This window comes from Hetaerina americana, unplaced genomic scaffold, assembly GCF_022747635.1.
Source record: "Hetaerina americana unplaced genomic scaffold, ioHetAmer1.1.p SCAF_2, whole genome shotgun sequence".
NCBI classification, from domain to species: domain Eukaryota; kingdom Metazoa; phylum Arthropoda; class Insecta; order Odonata; family Calopterygidae; genus Hetaerina; species Hetaerina americana.
In genome coordinates, this window is record NW_027286763.1 from 107,412,407 (window position 1) to 107,433,868 (window position 21,462).

Consider the following 21,462-nt stretch of genomic DNA (forward strand, 5'->3'; position numbering starts at 1 on the left):
AAAGATTTTTCTTCTCTGTCATTTTTCATGCATATTTTTTCATATATATTGGACTGAATTAGTGTGCAGCATTTTAGTCGCGAAATACATCATGCCTATTTTATAGGCTTGTCTTAGAGTTTCACAGCGCAGAAATATCTGCTGTCAAGCTCAACGATTTAAAACAGCACTGTTGTCATTCCGTTTCAGCTACGAACTAATTTCAGGACACGTGCCTAGTCGAAATGGTTCGACCGAAGAATGTATTCGGGTCGTTCCGCGCGACAGGTGTCTCTAAGACACATCTCGCCCGGGCAGTTTTAAAGGTCATCCACGATAACATTCCACTTAGTGGAATGTGAGCTCGCCGACCAAACATGGGATGAGCTACTTTAAGGGGTCAGCTGTAAGAATCACCACCTTCAGGGGGCTGTATCTCTCCTGTGGGGGTGATCGCTGATAGGCCACGGTGAGGCTTGTTTGGAGGTGGAAAGGAGGGCGGGGAGGAGATTGGGGGCCCTCATCAGGGCATTAGGGAAGGGAGTGGCAGCGTGTTAGGCCAGAGGTGAAGGGGAGGGAAGGGAGGGAGTGGAGGAGGGAAAGAGAGGCGATGGAGTGTGCGTGGGGATGGATTCGGGATGGGCGAGAGTGCGCGAGTTTCCATTTCATGTGCCCACATTCATTTTCATTTGATTCCGTCTCCTCTCTCTCTCTCTCTCTCTCTCTCTCTCTCCTACTCGCCGTTACACGCTTTGGTGTGTGTATCAGTGTCAAATGCCAAATGCCCGTTGGGGTGAGGTGAGAATGGTGTGCACGGAGCGACAGAGGGGGAAACCAGAAACCGCAAGTTGACTGGGAGTGCGAAATTCAATGGCCGGCGCCGGGATGTGAGGATGGAAGATTGTGCGGGATTGAGAGAGATGGGATGATGATTGGGGGGCGACGACGGATAACAATTCTAATGTCTTTATGTAAAGACGGTGTCAATGTCTTCGAATTATTTATCGGTAAATTTAACAATTTTGCGTATCGGGATTAACACGTTGCCTGTTGGTTCGAAGGCAATTGCGAAGTTCATCGCAGGGATTTTCCACGATATAGTTGTAATTATTGGATTATTCAAAGTGAATGACGGTGGAAATATAAAAAAGTACCATACCTAATATTCTAAAAAACTTAAAATTAAGTATAATATTAAAAAAAAATATATGATTGGCTCTTATGAGATAAAGTAAATTGTTGAGATAAAATAATGTCACTTTTGCTCTAACTTATATTGTGCATCAACGGTAAATTTTAAGATTGTTAAACGGCACAGTCAATAGTATAGATTATATCCTCTCGAAGAGAATTGAGAGACTTCAATAAATCATAAGATCAGTGGCCACTTCGATTAACGCTTCCAAGCCTTCATTTGAGAGACTTGTGGGTAATTGGACTGTTATTGTGGATATCTTTTCTATTCCATCAATATAGCAATAGAAGGGGAAATATTGGCTGAGGAATATGACTACCATAGACAGGTTTGTCTACTGTAAACAATACCAGTTTGCCTACTTCATTCGGTACGTATTCATAGTAGATAATGTAATTGCCTAGTCAGGTTCCACCCTTTTTTATTCTTTCGATCAATAAAAACATTATTTGTCATTTCCTTGTAAACTAAATGGAATGGCGCAAATGACCTGAGCAGTCGGTCGCCTCCCCTCAAAACTACTACTACTAAATGGAAAGCATTTCATCAAAATGGATAAGAAAATCGTTAAATTTGAAAAGTGTCTACTGTGCGGTCATTGATTAGAAACGAACTTAACTGTTACTAAATTTACTCCTTGAGAGGTAGATTTTTCTTAATAGGTTTATTATTATAAATCATTGTGTCCCAAATGTTATTCGAATATAAATTTTCAATTAAAAAAACCCTATCATGCGTATTAAAGTGAGCTCTTTAGGATATTTTAAAAATGTTTTGTGTTGCAACAAAATAAATTCAAAATAAAAAATAATTAAACTCGATTTAAAAAATAATTATAAATAATATTTAAATTTGTTGAAATTATAATTAACAATCAATAAATAACTGTTGATAAATTATTAAGGAATAATAATAATAACTCAATAATAGCTGGTGTTTTGTTTAAGCATCAGAGGACGATAGAAAAAAACGGTAGCCATAAAATACGTTTCAAGTTGGGTGTGACGTGTTTAATTAAATCCGTTTTAGCCGTTACCCGGGAATTCGCGGGATGGCTGCATTAATAATTTTCATGGCCGGGGAAAGGTATGACATTAGGATAAGTCGTCATTTGTAGTAAACCTCGTATGTGCAAAAATAGAGAGGGAGAATGCATGCGAGTGTGGGGGGGAGGCCGAGAAGCGCAAAGGTCGAAAGAAGGGAAGGATCGGTCGGAATAAACAGGGTCAGGAGAGGGGAAGGAAACAGATGAGGGTGAACGGTGAAAGTGGGCAGCGGGAGAGGGAGGTGAGAGAAAGAGGAAATGGGGCGAGAGGAAGAGTTAAAGAAGAAAAGAGTGAGTGAAATGTTTGTGTGGCTTAGACGTCGTGTGAGTGGAGACGTGAGGCTCAAGGAGATTTTTGCATTCAACCTTGTTTCAAGCAGTCAAATATGCCGCTGAATTTTGCCAACGAAATCTTCTGAAGGGAATTGTCATACATAAAGGACGTAATTACCGCATTATTGTTTAATTTGCATGGCTTAGGACTGAACATTTCTTTGATTCATGTCTGAACGTTGTCCAAGATACCCTCGGGGCGTTGAATTTTGGCAGTCTCGGAAACACTAGAGTATTCAAGAATTAATGCATGGCTATGGCAGAGGCAAAGATAGTATGAAAGGTTTAAACAGTAGGGAATGAATTGAGAATAGAGAGTAAACGTAATTTTGTGATCTTAAACAAAGATTTAATTGACGGTTCCTGCCACGAAAAGGAGCGGTTGGAAGGATATGCATGCGTAAATTTAAATTTATATCCGTAGTACCCCGAAAAGATGTGTGGCGGGGAATTTCGCGACTTTTGTGTGTGTGTGTGTGTGTGTATATATATATATATATATATATATATATATATATATATATATGTTCGTGCTAAAATATTGATATATACGTAATCAGACATCCATGCACATGCATAAACTTGCATATATGCTTATCTAGATTGTGTAATAATAGATATGTTTGAGAATGGTTTTAAATTCTGCTTTTTCAATTTAGAGAATAGGAGTGGTTACCTCTGATTTGGTAATAATTATGTATCAAGAAAATAAAGAACGAGTAATAGATTCTGTCAGTGGTGGTGTCTTTTTCTTTCATATTATCCTGCTGGTTCAAGCTGTAAATAATATTTGGGGCCATAATAATTCTCTCAGTGTTGCAGGTAAACTCCGTTTTTTCGTCTTGCTTGCTCTTTTCTTTCTTAAAGAGGCTCATACCATAAATACTTCCAGCTTGCATCTACATCTACTTAATACCCCACAAGCCGCCGCAAGGGCGTGTGGTGGGGAGTGTTAGGACATTAACCGTAATTAAGAAAAAAACCGCATGCCAAAGCCACAAATTTATACAATCCACGAACAAAACATGGCATACATTCCTGCAAAAACCCTTACACCCCACACAAACATGCAAACTATCACCTAATATACACATGCATATTAAAATATACCTGATATCTTAGCAATGCTTAATTTTATCCCGACTTGTAAATTGAATGTTTTCAATATTTCTAAAGTGACTTCGGTTTCTTACTATTTTTATTTCTGATTTTTCGGGGAAAGAATGACTATTACCTATCAAATTAACTCGTTCTCTGCAACAAATTTTTACGCATGAGTGGTATCTGTTTATCTCGCATCCAGCGGTTTTTCTCTGTAATTTTTCCCATTCCTAAGCTAAGTCTTTATTCTCTGAATCCCAATTACTTGCCGCTCATTTCAAATTCAGCCAAAATATAGGAAAGTAACACCTATAGTCGATTTATATCGGAACTAACGTCCAAATACATAATATTTTTAAGTATTCATTTTGTGTTCCCTTTTAGTAATGCGAACGGCATTTCTCATATTTGAGATCACGCTTCTCAACTATGAATAATGACTATCGATCGGATGTTGCTTTCAGAGTACTGCTCGATCAAGTAGGTGACTACCCTCATCGAATATTCCCTGACGCGAAATTCTTTTTGGTAAATTGGTGATTCAGCTATACGATTCAGGAACCTGAGTTGCGTTAAAGAGGTCATCATCGACATCAGTATTTCAATCCTAGGATTGGTTTACAGCAGCTACTACATTTTATTCTATTTGAATTCAAGGCTGAATACGATATTTTCGGGAGAATAATGTGGTGGTTTCTCATTGCCTTCCACATTGAAGTAATGCGGCCGTACCGTGAACTTCACTCTCGCCCGCAGCTGTGGCAACTGATGCCGGGCCGACCCACTCGGTCTGAGCTATAAGTGCCCAATTGTGAAACTGATGCATTTCACCATGGGTTCAGGGTTGCTTCATATTAGGAGTCTTTTTTTTGTCGTTGCCTCGTTCCGAAAATCCATTAACAAAATTTTTCTAAGCTGCAAAATTTTCACCGATAACGGGAATCGAACTAGAAGTCTTCGGCTCCACGGGGCAGACACGCTATATTTGGTCTATTCCAGGCCTTAAAGAGGTGTTCTTCACATTTTATCATCCAAATTTTCACTATATCCATAACTTGAAGAGGATTTGAGGAGCGGAGCGGGCGGGTGAATGCGATTGGAAAGCAAATAAAGGACGCATATCTGGTCCAGAGGCGGAGGGTGTAACGAGATATGTGAGCGAAGGATGAACGCGACGAGAGGGCGGCGTAAGAGGAGGATTGGGAAGTTAAAAGGGGAGGGTTTGAAGAGGAGAGGAGATTGTCTCCGAAAGGGACTCCCACAGCACAGGAAGGACGTTGCCATTAGAATACACGTTCCATGTGCCATTATAATTTCAATTTGCGTCACAACAAAGGGATATAATTTCCACCTCTCCGACTAACCAGATTATTCATAGTTCCAAAAAAGGGATGCGGTGAAGGGAAAGCATGGAACGGCCATGCAAAAGGGAGCGGAATACGGAACAAACGGCGGCCACTTGAATTCATACGCCTTCGGAATCGAGCATGCGAAATAAGAGTTCTCCACCGAATTATTGAATTAGCCGACTCATAATGAAAGAAAGAATTTTGAGAGAGCCACAAAAATATGCACATGAAAAGGAAAACAGGACGTGGCCTCTAAAGGAAATGGAGAAAATCTTGTTCTCCTCTGTAGAGGACTTATGTTGACGAAAGCGTGAATTGAATGACAATCAGCTTAGTGTTTTCTACCGATGAGGAAAACCTTTGAAGAATAAAAGGATAGGAAAAAATTCTGCAATAATGCATCACTGTTTTAAAATATTTGACATAATTATATAGAAATATTAATTTTACAGGAAGCGAAATCAGTTCTTACCCAAGTTTACCTCGGACGAATATCTGTCCACGGATCACCATTTTGTATGACTACTATGAGTTTAAAACGAGTTAGTCTGGATCAAGATAAAGAAAACGAGTTGACAACCAGTATTGTATCCCTGAAAAGGACATCGTCTACACGGCATAAAAGATCAGATCTTCTAAATCGATCCGGAGTGACGCAGAAAAATTATAACGTTTCCGATATCAGTGGGGGATGTAATGATATTTATAATAAGCAGTCATAGGACGAGAAAGTTTTCGACACTCCTCTGAAAGACGACAAAATTTCTCTGTGTATTTGACAATTTTTGAAGGTCGCTTTCATAAAATGGTGAAAAACAATAATTACACCCAAATTCAGCGAACTCTTTCGGATAATTTGTTTGGTGTCGGAGGAATATCGATTTACCCACAAGGGAGAGAAAAGTAAAACAGGTCACACCCGACGGAGGAGAAAACGTTGAGGCCGTGAAACCACGACAGATTCCGTGACAACCGAGGCAAATCAGAGGCAAACCCGGAAAAATGAGTAGTAGGGGAGTTTGTGGGGGAGGGGGGAAGGGAGGGAGGGATAGGGAGGGAGAGGGTGGAAGATGAAACAAAGAATAAATAAAATCAAGGGCACCATATTAATGGAATGGCAGAGTAGGTAGGTAGGGTACAAAAACGTAATTATGAGCGAGGGCGTGTGACGGGGTCCCGGAGACGGGGGAAAGAGAAAACAAAGCCCCGTGGGGAAGAAGGGTACGATGGTGGCGAGAGATGAAAGGGGACTGGAGAGAGGGTGGGTGGGCGGTGGCACTAAGGGTGGAGGGGTGAGTGGGGGGAGGGCAGGGGAAGCCGTAACGGCGAAGGGGAAGATGAAAAAAGAACATCGCGCGGGCAAAAGAACATCACTTTGTTCAAGCGCGCCGCGCCGATCTCGTTATATTGCTTGATGCGAGAATTCATTTTTTTTATTCGTTAAAAAAGAGAAATTCTCCCACCTCTTCTCCCACTTCTCCCACGCGTATTCCTTCATGAGTGTGACAACACATGCATAGTTATTTTTAAACCCATTTTAACCCGACTTTGGGGAAAAACTTCCCTGGGTTTCAAGAACTTTTTCTCGCGATATTCATATTTTTTATCGCGGACTTTTTTCAAGCGCCCTTAATCCTTTAAAGTGCGCGAAAAGGTCCTCCTGCGTCTTCTTCTCTCTATTACTTCTTTCTCTCTCTCTCTTCTTTCTACCATTTCCCTCTCTTTTTCCCCGCATTGTTTGTGCGAGTTCCCGCCATTTCGCGTCCACGCTTACACACGCACATCAGCCTCTTTTCCATGTAAATGCGTGCGCACGTACGCATACACTCGCCCTCACCCCATGCTTCCTTCCTTTTTGTGCCGTTCGGGGCGTGTTATTCGTTCTTTTTTTTCGCGTGGCCCGACTCGCACCCCTGCCGTCCCTTCCCCACATATCCTCCCCGCATCAGCTCCCACTCCCCTCGCCTCCGACCCTGTTCGCGCTCGTTTCTGTCGCGGTGAACACGCAAACTTGCGTTTGTGCGGCCAGAGTGAATGGATGTGGGCGGTGGTGGTGGTGCTTGCGTCGCCGTGGCTGTGCTGGGTGCGCGCGAGCCTTTTTACGGGCTGCGTGGGGTGTAATTAACGGAGCACCAAGGTGCTCCAGGGTAAAGCACAATGCCACTATTCGGCGTCGTCCTTTCCGTCGTGCTATTCTTTTCGCACCGAAAATCTCTCCATCGCCATTAAATGCGTTATTTTCGTTCTATTACAGTGCTTCTATTTCGGTTTCTGAAGATAATTTCTCCGTTTTGAGTGAGATATTTCGTGTCCTTGGTTTCGAAAGTGAAGAGTATGCATTTTTGCCGTAAATAATTTCAAATTCAATGGCTAACAGACCTTTAATAGTGTAAGGGTTAACTGCTCTTTGTTTTAATCTTTGCTTCCCAATATTTATGAAGAGTTTTGAATGTAACTGCATTATTAAGTATTCATAGGTTCAGTCAGCTTCGTCCCTTCTTTTTAAACACCGTTCACGCTCTCATTTCAGCTTCACCGTCTTCATTCTCATATCGTGATGTGCTGGTTAACATGGTTAACCAACTGTTACCATGATGAGAGTATTTTATATATATATATATATATATATATATATATATATATATATATATATATATATGTGTGTGTATTGTACTATTCGGCACTTCCGTGTTACGTCTATGAAAGCATATACTATATATATATATATATATGTATATAATATGTATATATGCATATACATATGTTCATATATTAATGTTAAGAATTAAGGTGATTGTAATAATTTGGAGACTCTACGGTTGCCTCCGTTTGAAATATGACATAATCTGAGTTTCCAGGTTTCACCCAATGCAGTATTAGCAATTCGGTAACAAATCGCTGATTTTTGACGTGTCGCATTAACTACACCACTATTTTTTGCAATGACTAACCTATGAAGCTTGATCGCTTGCATACCGTAATTTTACTTGACTAACTGCATCATCAGGAATGTCAAATTTAGCGTAAATATTTTGTGCGTTCACTTTTACCAGCGTAGTATTAATGTTTCAAATCAGATATTCGTATTATCTTTTTATTTGACATTTGAGATTAAATAACTCTGAAAAGGAGGATTGAATGCCTTTATGTGACTGAACTTAAAAATAGTATTCCCCGGGAACTAGTTATGTTACCATCAGCTGTTTCGAATCATGACGATAGTTGTTCAAATTGTTTCATTAGATGTGAGAACTCACGAAGCCAATATAATTGATCACAATGCATTGGAATTAGGTTGAACGCTTGTAAAAACTGCAACCTCTAATTTTTAAAACATGTGTGAAATTATTTTTCCTTATAATTTGAGCTCTACTAAACTTTCTAAAATGGACGTATGTCTTCATTTATAAATTCATGTTGTTAGCTAAGTTTACTAAGGTAGAAAAGTATATTTCCTAATTAGAATCATTGTAATACCTTACAAGCAGTTCGCAAATATTGTGCAATATGTGCAAGTGGTGTCTGCATTACTCCTTGTTTTTGTACTTTATGGATTAGAAATTTAACTGTGAAACATAACGAGTAAACGCTAAAATTAAGATAAAGCAATCCTTAAAAAAAAAAGTTTAACCTTTTACTCATGTATATTATATTACCGGATTTCTACCGTTATTTAAATACAAGAGTAAACCTTTATTCATATACCTTTATCTTGCCCTATAAGTGGTGGTGAATGCTTTAATTCTGGTTAAAACTTGGTCCCTATTATTCCTTTTTATCGGTTATATTAGCCGAAATATTTTGGTTATATTACTGTCGGCCTGATGCAGGAATTTCGCAATGTAAAAATAGTGATTCCCTCTAATCGGGACCGGCACCATCGGGTCACTCTAAATTAACCATTACGGTATTTTTCGAAGTTTATTAAAATTTACTGTAAGATCGTTCCTTATGTCCTTCGAACCTTTTCGACAGAATCTAATCGCGTATCTGAATATCTCACCCGGGTCGGAGAGCACTTCATCTCCCTGCAACCCTGCGTTATCTCCCTCGTGCACCGAGGATATGCAACGAACTCTTGCCGAATGCAGGAACGGGTGATATTAGTAGGATCAGCAATAGCAATCAACGCGGAGGTTGGCTTGGATATGTTTCGGGAGAGCTCACCTCGTAATAACAGAGAGACAAGTTAGACTCACACGCTCGGGATAGGGCAGACAGTTCCTTTATCAATGCAATTCGGAGTTATTCAGGAAGCTCTGATAGCCTTAAAGTCACTCTCCTTGCGTTTTGGACTGGATTTCTCAAAGGGATCCCTCGGCATTTGAACCCAAGAGCTTCCAGTTTGTAGATCAACGCTAAAATACCAAACAAGCTGATAGGCGTAGATTGGCGGCTTTTGAGAAATGGGTGAGAAGAATGACGGGAAAGTTTGAGCGGAACGAGAGAATATCAAAGAAATAAGTACTAGGCATGGTGGGGAGGAGAGGGGATTGTTGGGAGCATTTCATCGGAGACATGTAAGATGGATTTTGGTAGACGATGGTCTGTTGAAGACTGTGAATGATGGGAGAATGTAAGGCAGGAGAGGGAAGGGCAGAAATAGGATAGCCATATTAGACGGAATTCAATGAGGAAACAGGTATGCGGAATAAAGGAGAGGCTAATTGTACTGTGGTGTATCAGGCTGTGGCGATGCCAGTAAATTCAGGGGTGTTGAGTGTGCGTCCAACCATAACCTACCCTAAAGAGTAGACGAATAAGAAAGAGTGAATTCATGTACCTATTATTGGAAATGTCAGTGTTTCCAATGAGGGAATTTCATCCATCCAATCGGTCCGTCATCCTGCTCTATGTGACCTACTGGTAACTCGGGAGGATTACTTCGGGCATGAGTGCTGGATAGAATCAGGTTTTTCGGCCCCCTTGGAGGTCTTTTGGCAAGTTAGGAGTGACTGCGCAGGGCCCAAGGACTACAAAAGGCAAAAAAATACCCAAGGACAATAATTCTACCTTTTATTTGTGCGATTTATATTTTGATTTTCTCAAAAAATTATCTGAATGAAATCAGGGGGACTTTGAAATGCGTCCGAGACGTGTAGAAATAAAGAAATGTCAGTCCCCGTCGGCGCAGATGGTTTATGATTCCGGAACTAAGACATTCCTTGAAAAATAAAATAGTTTTCAGTGAAAACTATGGTGATTAAAATTAATTTATTTAAGTAACTTTATGGTCATTTAGCGTTTTCTTTGAATTGTTTACATGGTACTAGATCCAGATTCTCTCAAAATCGTAGCAAAATCCTCATTTGGAATTATGCCTTTTATTTGGTTTTCAGTGAACATAATTTTATAAATATAATATTTCTTATGAGCAACATGCTTATGTTTATTCACGCTCAAATACCACTGGATTGCTGATTAGAAAAGAATTTTTCTGATGCTTTGTCTTTTGGTTTGTTTAGTTTTACTACGAAATGGAAAACTTATGAAATATTCCTTGTAAAATGACTTGTAAAATATGGAACGCTCTTGCAAAAGTTTAACTAAATCCCATTGATATTTCATATTTAAATAACCACCATGTTTTCTCAACCTTAACAAGCAATCTGGGTATATTTCTGTTATAATTTGTAAGCATCCATTTTTTAATTAGCCTATAAATTCCAGTGATCACAGAATGACTTACGCACAGCTATTTTCTCATTGATCCTCAATTCAGAACAGAGCAAATCCCATTTTGTTTTTTTGTGCAAACGCAGTTTAAATCGAGGAGTGACCAACAAATAGATAAATAGGCATGTCCTTTCTCTGCGCTTGTTTATGCTCAGCGTTTACCTGATTCAAGGCCTCGGAAGCAGTCGGGTATCAGTCCCCACAAAGCACGCGAAGACACTCGTAATTTAATGTCCTCATTATTTATACTGGTTTGGGGACTTGATTTTTGAATACGACCTTCGATTGAAGCATCAAATTGACGATCTATGTTCATTACGTTCCAGACCACTGACACGAAAGGGCGTTTAAACTTACCATAAAACTCCATTACTTACCATATGCTTGAAAAACGCCCTTATATTCATTCAAATCCCGACGCAATTTTTATTTGAAGACTGTAGTACTTCGATCCTCAACTAATACATTTAAAGATGGAGTTGATTTAAAATCTCTCATTTGCAAATTAAGGGAGAGGATTGAGCTCTCGCAAAATGCATTGATTTATTTTATACCAGTGCAGTAAAACTGAACAAATACAAAAAATTACATTCTCTACGCTCATTAAATTAAAAGGCACTACTTTATCCTTTCATATTTCACTTACATACTAGGAAATTCGTCATCATTTGTATTATCTTTTCTCCGTAATTTTCAGCTTCGGGAAAGTGATACTATTTATTAATACTCTAATGCTCACAACTTTGGTTACTTAAAATTACTGTACGGTGCTGGTGAAAATATGCATATTGTAACTTAATGGATAATAATCATTATAAAAATTAGCTGAACAGCTGTGATAACATTTTGTCAACGTATGAATCAATGTCAAGTGGATTCAATAAGCAGATTTAATGAATGCCTAACTTTTTAATTTTTCTCGCCATAACATATCCTTGAATAGGCTATATTATCATTGGCATTTCAGTACTAATGATTGTTTTACCATAGCTCTCCATTCTTCTCTATTTTCCCCTTAGTTTAATTACCTCTCCACCTAATAGCTTTCCTATTTTTCGTCATTAATTTATCATTTGTCCTTGTAAATCGTTTTCCTCACGGGACCTTTCCTACAATTTTCCCTTCCATAAAGTTTAATAAAAATAATCCAATGCAGCTCAAGGTTTTTTCCCAACCCATTTATTTTTCGATGCCGTGGATCGAAAGGCCCGAATGAAGAGAAAATTCTCTTCATGTGGACCTTTCCTCATCTCCTTCATTGTATAATTATATGCGATCTTTATATATATGCATCCAATCCACGTCCTTCTTCCTCACTTTACCTCTCCAATTAACCTTCAGCATTCTCTTCCACCAGCATATTTCAAAGTTCTATTTATCTTTGGTTCACTTTTCCAATGCTCCATGTCTCTCATCTGCAGAGTGCCATGCAGAATAAAAACGTTTTGATGAACTACTTCCTTGATTGCAAACTCAGGTTCTTTAAACTTAGTAATTGCCTTCTCTTCATGAACGCCTTCATAGCTTGAGCTACTCCTCACTTGATGTCGGTCAAACTTCTTCACTTCCAAGTTGTACTGCTGGCGAGATAAATGAAGGAGTCCAAATGCTCCATTTCCACTCCTCGAATCGTGATATCTGACCTCAGCATCTCACTTCTACACATATTTATTTTAGTTTTCTTCTCATCTTGTCTCATATAATATTCGCGAAGTACTTGGTCCATAGACTTGTTCGAAGGTCCTCCTGCGTTCCTCCTGCTACTAAAATATCATCTGCAAACCGGAGCATGATACATTTTTCACGATTCACTTTGTCCTATTGACACCCAACTCTTGTGCTTCTTCCATTGTCTCTTCTATATATACGTTGAATAGGGCTGGCGATAGGTTGCATCCTTGCCTAAATAATTTTCTGCTTCTTACTTCCTTCCGGGTTTTATTTTCACGGTTTTCACCTGATTCTATTAGACTTGGCAGATTATTCTTCTCTTTTTTAGCCCATTTCAAAGGCTTCTGGTATCTTCAAGATCTTATTCCATTTGGTTTTGTCATAAGACTTCTCCAATTCCGCGAATGGCACATGCAATGTTTTGTGTGTGTTTGTGTGTGTATCGTTGCTTCGATCAGTGCTCCCTAGCTACCTACATCCTCTCTTATTCCTCAGTTTTTTCTAGATTCGTATTGGTGTTCTGCAAGTGTTCTCTCTTCTATCCTGCGTGCTACGTTTTGGCCAATTATCCGAGTAAATATGTTCGATACGTGAGACACCAGATTCTAATTATATATGTTCTTCATATTTATCTGTTCACGGTTTCTTCAATGCTGCAATCTACCCACTCTTTTCAAAATACTCTCTGAGTTCCCGATGGCGTAGCTGTTGATTATTCAAAAAATTGTATCCTTCACTTTTAACTTCGAGTGCCTTCATTATTTCTCCTTTATTTTGCCAACTCCTGGTACCTTGTGAGTCTTCAGTTCTTCCACGGCTCTTTTGAAGCTGCTTCTCAGTATTTCAGAATGAGTTTAGGTAATTAAATTTGAAAAAAAATTCCAAAAGCTACGATTTCGTTGCTTGACGTCGACAAGTAAATATTTCTTTCCTGATAACTCCCTTTTCTATTTATTTACTATTTTTCACCACGAAAAACGTGATTCGCGCCGCAATATTTTTAAATTTCTACGAAGTAAATTCTTAAGGCTACCATTCGTTTCATTTCTTCATCGAGATATTCCTACGACGATTGAATCTATCGTGACAACTTGTTTAAACTAATTTTTGTTCTGAAGGGTTTAGGAACAAACATATTCCCTTGACTAGGTAAGGGAACTTTAGTCCAGCGGTCAGAAACTAATGACATATTTATTGTAGCCATATATTAAAAAGAATTATTATGCAAGTAAAAGAGAATTTTTATTTGAAAATATTAAAATATATTAATTTTTAAGTTCAAATAGAAAAATGTAATTACTATTGTTGCATAAAGAATTTTTGACTGCTGGGAAAGATCTCCACGGATACACATCTTCATGGGTGATGTGCCGATTATAGACAGGCTTTCAATGATCCCTGAAGAACTTCCTTCTGCCTATCTCCACGTTTGTCTTGCATCATTTATTTCCTCAGGTACTCAGGCTCTCTGCCCTCATTAATGCCATTCAGAATGCCTATTCTTGCCCTTTCTTTATTTTTAGACTTCCATTTCTCCAACACAACCTTTCTCCATCCCTCCATCACTGAGTATCAGCTCCCACCACTACCTCTGCCTTGCTCGAATTTCGCTCCGCAACTTCCTCTCTTTCCCTGCTTCAAATATTACTTTTTCCCTAAGATTTCTCTCTTGCTGACTTATTTTCCGTATTTTTCCTCATGATTTCTGCATTCTTCTTTATGAGTTTTTCATCAACGCGCATTCTATTTCTCAGATATGTGGTTTCATGTAACTCTGTAGGTCAAAGCGTTATATAATTTTTTCTTAAGTGTTTGCCCTTGGTACGTATCATCAATTACTCCCTCTTTGCAATGTTCTCTTTCGCCAACATATTTCTTCTCCTATTGTCCTTACTACTATGCACTTATTTCCAATGTGAAATGCACCATCTTCTCAAGAACAAGCTTACACACTTCTAAAATTCTTCAATTTCAGGAAAGATGTTGAACTTTTTTCGTGATAATGAGGAGTACATTGCTTTTGTTTTTTTGTGAGTCTTGTTCATCGCCTACTCGACAGAGTGGTCATGTAATCCCGCCAACTTTGGCTCGCTGGAAAAAATATAAATTGAATGCAAGCTAAAATAATAAATAAAGAAATTATATATATATATATATATATATGTATGTATGTATACATATATATATGTATATATATATATATATATATATATATATATATATATATATATATATATATATACATTCAGAGAGAGATAGAGAATACCATATTTGCCAGAGAAAAATACGTAAATTATAATTATAAAATGTATTTCATGGAATGAAGAAAATTAGAACCGGTGCTACTGATCTAAGTATTGCACCCAGTTGGGTGCTATACTTAGATCAATATTTTTATGGGCATAACACATCATAAGACTGCATCAGTCAACATTAAATAAATTAAGTTTAATTGGCTGGGTTTTAGACACACTAATGACACTAATGAAAATATGAAAGATGATATGAGTTACTTCGCTTTAGGTTGTATCACATTTGCAATACGTGGCAAGTATTTGAGATGCATGGGAGAAAACATTGATTCATAAATTGGGAAAAGGTTCTGAGAAAATCCGCTGTTTGGTAAAAATCCATTGCTATGAGAAGATAGTAAGTGTGACGGGTGTATTGGACGAATTAACGTAGGAGTCCCTTGATTCAGGACGTGAGCAGGCAAGGCTTAGGCATTAAGTAAGCTGCGAAACATGTGAGTTTTCGTGTGGCACTGAGGGACTCATTAAGCTTCGAAATTATATTGGTAGGCTCGACCACCGGGGTAAAATAAAAGGGATTAACTCGACTCGAGCATTTAGTGGAACATTGCAAGAGTTTTCTTCTTTGTTGTTTTGGAACATTTCCACCTCATCGCACATTAATCTGTAATTTATAAACTTCATCACCGTCAGATTAAAAATTGTTTTTTCTCTTGAACGGTACACAGACAAGGAAATCGAACATCGGTACCCCAATATTATATATAATTTGGACAACACTATTACGTGATTCAGCCAGAAACTAATTTCGGCAGGGTTTACAATGGTATATGCTTGTGTGTATACGTATTTTTTTGGTGTGTATGAAAATGGTTTAAATTATTTATTTATGGGCTCAATATTTGTGCGTGTTGGGCACCGAATATTGTTAGCTACTTTGTGTATGTAAAACTCTGTCTAAATCAGCTATCCGCCTATTTTTTGCCATTTTTAAGTCTTCCCGTGATTATGTTTTCATATTATTGGCGTTTATATTATTGATCATGGTGGAATGTATCACTCCCCTGACTACTGCTTACCATTCAGTCTCAACTGCTAATCTTTCTTGCGCAACCAAATTTATGCGCCCACAGGTTTTAAATATGCCCTCTCACAAATCTGTTTTTACTTTACTCCTCTTCAATAATGCTTGCCCAAGCCTAAATACTATTTTGTTATATTTTCGGCGGTGGAGTGAAGGACTGGATGACTTAGTGAATTAAAGTGCCTATGTGCTGTCGGGAATTCGTTCCGACTTAACCCTTTGTAGCTCATCCCAATCCACCTCTCGCCTAACGGTCCGTCCTCCATTCCGATTGCAGGTGAAGGCGAAGCCCTGCCCGACGCAGCCTCCCGCCGCCGGAAACCGGACGTCCTCTTCCACTGGATACGCCGCCGCTTCCCCGGGTGACTTGGCCTCCGACGGAGACTGCGACAGTGAGGACTCCACTTACTCGTGGGACGGCCACATCGAAGTACAGAGCGGGGACGTCCTTCTGGTAAAAATTGAGGAGAGCAGGCTTCTGCACCCGCCGAAGAACGCCAAGGGTGGCGCGATGGCGGTCGTGGGGGGTACGAACGTTCTCGATGGTATGCTCAAGGGTCCTCTGCCCGACGTGTGGGTGTACCAGGTGTCGAGGGCCGGCCACGAGCGGTGCGACGCTTCGGAGGGTGTGCTGTTGGACGTGGCGCCGATCACCGTGGACGGCAGGGCCATGGGATCCGGGTCTGAAGTCGGCGGAAGCGTGGTGGTCATCCCGCTGTACGACCGGGACCTCGCCGATGGGAACAACCTGCTAGTCGGTGAGTCTTCCCTCACTCTTCTTAGTCGGTCTCTTAACTGGTACGACGTTCCGCCCGGTGACTGGCGCATCCACTATTTCTCCCCGCTGGTTAGATTATGCTCTCGTGATTGAATTTTGGTGGTTAAGGTTTAGGTTTTATCTCATTCCAATTGATTACGGGGAACAAATTGGTAGTGCACGTAATTGTCATGTTTTATATCGGTAAACAAATAGCATTTGAAATTTATGGGATATTTAGGGAAGCCGTCAAATATTTTTCAAGCGAAGTTAACTTTTTTTGGCCAATTAGAAAGAAAAATATCATAAAATTTCATAATTTTAGAATGCTATCTGCTTGGTGCAGGAGTTACTAGTATTCTGTGGTCAAAAATGTATGATTTGTAAAATTGGACCTTAATCAATGGAATATCGTGGGAGTGAAGTAATTGATTCACGAAGTCCCTATGTTTTTTTTGTAAAATTATTTTATTCCGATTTTCTATATATATTCCGATTTTCTATGCCTCTAAACACAAGGGTCTGTGTGGTTCCGTCAAATCATTTTTGAGACATCCTTTTTTATGGGGAAAACGTATTTGGATTAAAATTTTTAGAACTAAAAACGTAACATTAAAAATATTAGGAGTAAAACCTCATTAAAATTGCTCCAATTTTTTGTATTAATCTAATGACCATTCCTCTACATCCAGAATTATCTCTGAAAATTTTACTTCACATAATTTGATTTCACCTGCAATAATTATTTTTGTCCTCTGTAGTAATTGTCATTGCCTTGATTTGAATAACAGCAAAACATACCTAAATATTCAAAACTTCAGCATGTGTATAATTTTAAATCCTCTTTCGTATTAATAAAATAATAGTCATATCAACTTGGACGTGTTACAGAGAGGCTTAAACTATTTGTAAACAAAAGGAATCGTTTGATAATCATTCGTATTAATATTCCTTCGGGGAGTGCCACTTTGATTGCAGAATATGACCAAAATATTCTCTCTCAACCGTTAAATTTATATTTTTTCGCAAAAAACTGATATTTAATGTCAATAAAAACAAATGGTTTTGAAAGAAGATAATTTTTTTAATCTTTCGGCAAAAAAGGAGCAATGGCATGAATGTTAGCTTGTTTGAGCTGATATTTCCGTCTGTCGCAAGACTTAAATTCCTCTTTAAGGGTCAAGGAGACAATCAAACCTATTTGATATTCGCACTCATTCAAGCGGTTTTTGAGATATTTACAGTATATCTAAACTGGTTGTATAAAGACATGCAAAACTATAAACACCTGTTTAAAAATATTTCTTGCCAATAAGATAATTATTTTAAGGAACAAATCACTAACTTCTAACCGTTCGCAGAAATTATACGTAATGCTTTAATTTTACATGCTGGAAGTTGAAAGCAAATTTAACATTCCAACCAGGAAATAATACACCTCAGTTTACCTGTATTTTCAAATAACCGTGAATTGGGCTGACTATTAGATTATACATATTTGATAGATTAGTTTGCGTAATTACGAATCATGACACAAAAATGTTGAATTAAATATCGCCCGAATAAATCTCGAGTCAAACCTAATAACGTAATTTTTGTTGATTGCTTTTTGGCAATTTCCTCTTCTATTGTCTCCTCTGGCACAGCCTTTTCCCCACGTTTTCTAGTTCCTTATGTCCCCTTTTAATGAAATTTCTCAATTGCTTCCTTGCTGGGAGATACTTGATAATCTTTTTATGGAATTTAATCATGCGAAAACTCTCTCCCTTTCTATCTCTTTTCTCAGTGTGCGCCAACGCGCACTAATCATCCGAGTCAATTAGCCGTAATTACTCGAACTATCGTTTGAACGGAAACCTTTGATGGGAGATGAAGTTCCTTCTTCTCTTTTTTTTTCATTAACCTTTCCTTTTTTTCTCTCTCACTTCCTTACCTCTATTTTGTTCCTTCATCCTCGTTCTCTGAACTCTACGCCGGCGAAGAATTTGCTTTTGAGATAACTTTAAGAGCTTTTGCGTCAGGGGATAGCTGATCACTGTAGCGTAATCGTAGTGCCTTTGAAGCTAAACGGAAGGGACAAGGGCTTCTTGGATCGGCAATGGCTTCCTTCTCCCTTTGGAGCCCTTTCTCGTCGGATACAGCAGTAGCGACACCCGGCCAGGGGATAATTGTAGAGAAAGACCGATCCTTGCGCAGGTGCCTCATTGGGTAATGAATCAGGCAGAACATGTGATTGAGAGGAGAGTCCTATGGCTGCACGAGAATCGAATGCCGTCCGGCAGATAGAACCGTATTTCTTCCAACCAAAAAGGGGTTCCTATCCATCCCAACATTGAGCAGCACGCGCTAGGAAAATTTTCTTAAAAATCTACATTATTTTAAATAGTTTTTTTCTTATTTTTCTATACCATTAACCTCAATCGACATTAAAGGCAGTACATCTATTTTTCTTAATGTTACTTCGGAAAAATTAATATTATACACGATGTTATTGATGCTTATAACTATTGTATTAGTGTTGGTCTTTTGCATCGTAAGCCACCCCTAAAACTCTTCCCATCGCGAACTCTTTAGCATGAAATCCTGAATCGAATATGTCACTATTAATTTAATGCCATGCGAAACAATTTCTCAAATAAAAACTCTAATAATCCATTGTATGAAACGAAATGCTCTAGCAGCTTCGTGCGAGCACGCGTATTATTTTCAATAAAAATTGCCTGTGAGTGCGTTACCGCTCAGATGGCCAACTATTGAAATAATTTCTCAAAATAGTAAATATCCACTATTTAATTTCCTTTGCATAGTTTTCACAGAATAGAGTTTTTTTGTCAAATAAAATCTATTACTTGTGTTTGGCTATTGCAGCAAAGTTTAACCTCTTTAATTTTGATCCATTAAGGAAGACTTTTTATTGAAATGGTAACAGGCTCAGCTTTGTGAACATGCATCTTGAAGAATAAGACACGCTGTAAAATTTCACCAAACATATTTGTTTTTACGGAACTACTGGTTACATAGCGTAGATGACATCTAAGGGTTACAGTTCTCTAAAAGGATATGTGTCAATATATGTGTGAAGCTTTTCCTTTTCTCGGAACCTGTATATATACCTGTATGGCAAATGTCCTTTTAGGCAATTGTACCCTAAGATGCCACGTATGTGATGAAACCGGCGGTATCGTATTAATAAATAATTTTGGTTAATTTCTTCAAGTTAATCTTATTCCTGAGGGTTTTTTAGTAAATCCCTGTCATTCATTAGATTTTGTTAGGTTATATTGCAGGTTTTATTATCTGTGCTTAAGACTTATAATAAATAATGACTTTACGGGTGCACTTTAATGTAGGCCATAGTAACGTTTTAAAAATTTATTGGCTTGAAGCCACGTGGAGACTCCGTCAGATTGCTAAGGCTTGGAAGGAAGATTTTAGATAACGCATGCATAGTAAAATATTATCTCCTACGGTGACACGGCGTTTTTGAAGTTTCTTGGTATTTTTCACTAGCGGGCCAAATTTTGATAAACGTAGATCATCTGAATTCCTAGGGTGGCTTTAAAGGCGAACGAGGGCCGTTCACCCTCCTCCACTTTACAAGGCTGTACATTCACATCTCCGAAGTTTTTTAAAGTATCTTTTTTGTAATGAGATCATTTTTTACTGCTTGTTTTATGAAGAATACGTATAGAATCATCTTTAATAACTTTTTCGTTTCTTTTTAGAATCAAAGGTTTCCAAAAGATTTTAGAGCGTTAAACTTTTAGACTTGGTAAAATATTTTCTGAATCAAAGTACCTGAATGTAAAATATTCCATCTCAAAAACGAAGAGACGATTGTGGCTGCAAAATAAACAGCTGATTAACCTTTACATTTACCCTAGAGATATGTAATTTCATATGGCAAGCATTTGTAATGCAATACTTGGTTAGTCGTTTATTTCAGTTATTTCTCTAGTATCAAATTTAAGTGTCCCTGTTCGTCACAAAAATAACTGAGCTTCGTACATATATAAAAATTGAATTTTTATTCTAGATATGATTATAAAGGTACTGGTATAAGGCTTGACTTACAGGTAATACTGGCATAAGGTTTGACCTGTATTTATTGAATGTCGATTGCTGATGAAGTTAAAACTGAATGAATATTGAGCGGTCAAAACGGCAATTTCACTTTTAATCGATAAAAAAGTGCCTTAAACAAACATATTCGTATTGAATAATTTAGCACGGCATAAAAATTCTGACTGCTAAAAGTAAAAAAAAACTGTAAAATCATGGTCCATTAATTCGTTACCGGCATATAGTTTCTCAGTTTCGGGTGTTTATTTCGACCTTTCTCAAGGGCGTTTGTAATTAACGGCACTCAACTCTGCCCTTCACCAAACTTGCCCGAGGCGGAAGGTAACGGATGGAGTGGATTCTGTCTCTCTCTCTCTCTCTCGCTTTTGCCTCTAAGGCGATATCTCCGGAAATATTTCCCTCATCCTTTTCAAGTGAACAAAAATATATATACGTATTCATTCCATTCGTAGTAATTTGTCCGCGGGTGTTTCTCCGTTTACTTTGAATCCAACACTTCCTCGATATTTAAAAATATCACTTCCGGACCCGAAACCTCTATCTATCTAATAAGTATGCCCGTTACAAGGCCCATTATAAAAGAAACAAATACTGCGAGACAAAATGCTAATTTTGAATAATATTAATGCTACTTTGGTATTACTTGGTAATTAGGTTTTATAATGAGCGATTCACTGAATGACAGCTCAAGCTCTCGAGTTTTTTTTTTGAGCTTTTAGGGATTCCTGTTTAAAACAATCTTTTTAAATTAAAGAGGAAAAGGGTTCATTAATTTATTTCACATAAAAGCAATCGCTGTTACGGGAGACATAATTATTGGAAAAAGGAAGCAACTATTCTCACTTTCAATTCGACATCTGGATGAAACATATATAGTTGTTTCGACATCTGAACGGATGGGAGTAGACTTCGTCGGTTTATTTGGAACCCGGCTCGT

General features: G+C 38.3%; 1 protein-coding gene across 1 annotated transcript in view; it reads left to right on the forward strand.

Moving 5' to 3' along the window:
* Positions 1 to 21,462, forward strand: part of LOC139688367 (uncharacterized) — a 900,666-nt gene that overhangs the window by 395,833 nt on the left and 483,371 nt on the right. Inside the window, exon 3 of the mRNA XM_071585902.1 lies at positions 15,963 to 16,443. Within this exon, the coding sequence (XP_071442003.1) occupies positions 15,963 to 16,443 (481 nt within the window). The remainder of the gene's footprint in view (positions 1 to 15,962; positions 16,444 to 21,462) is intronic.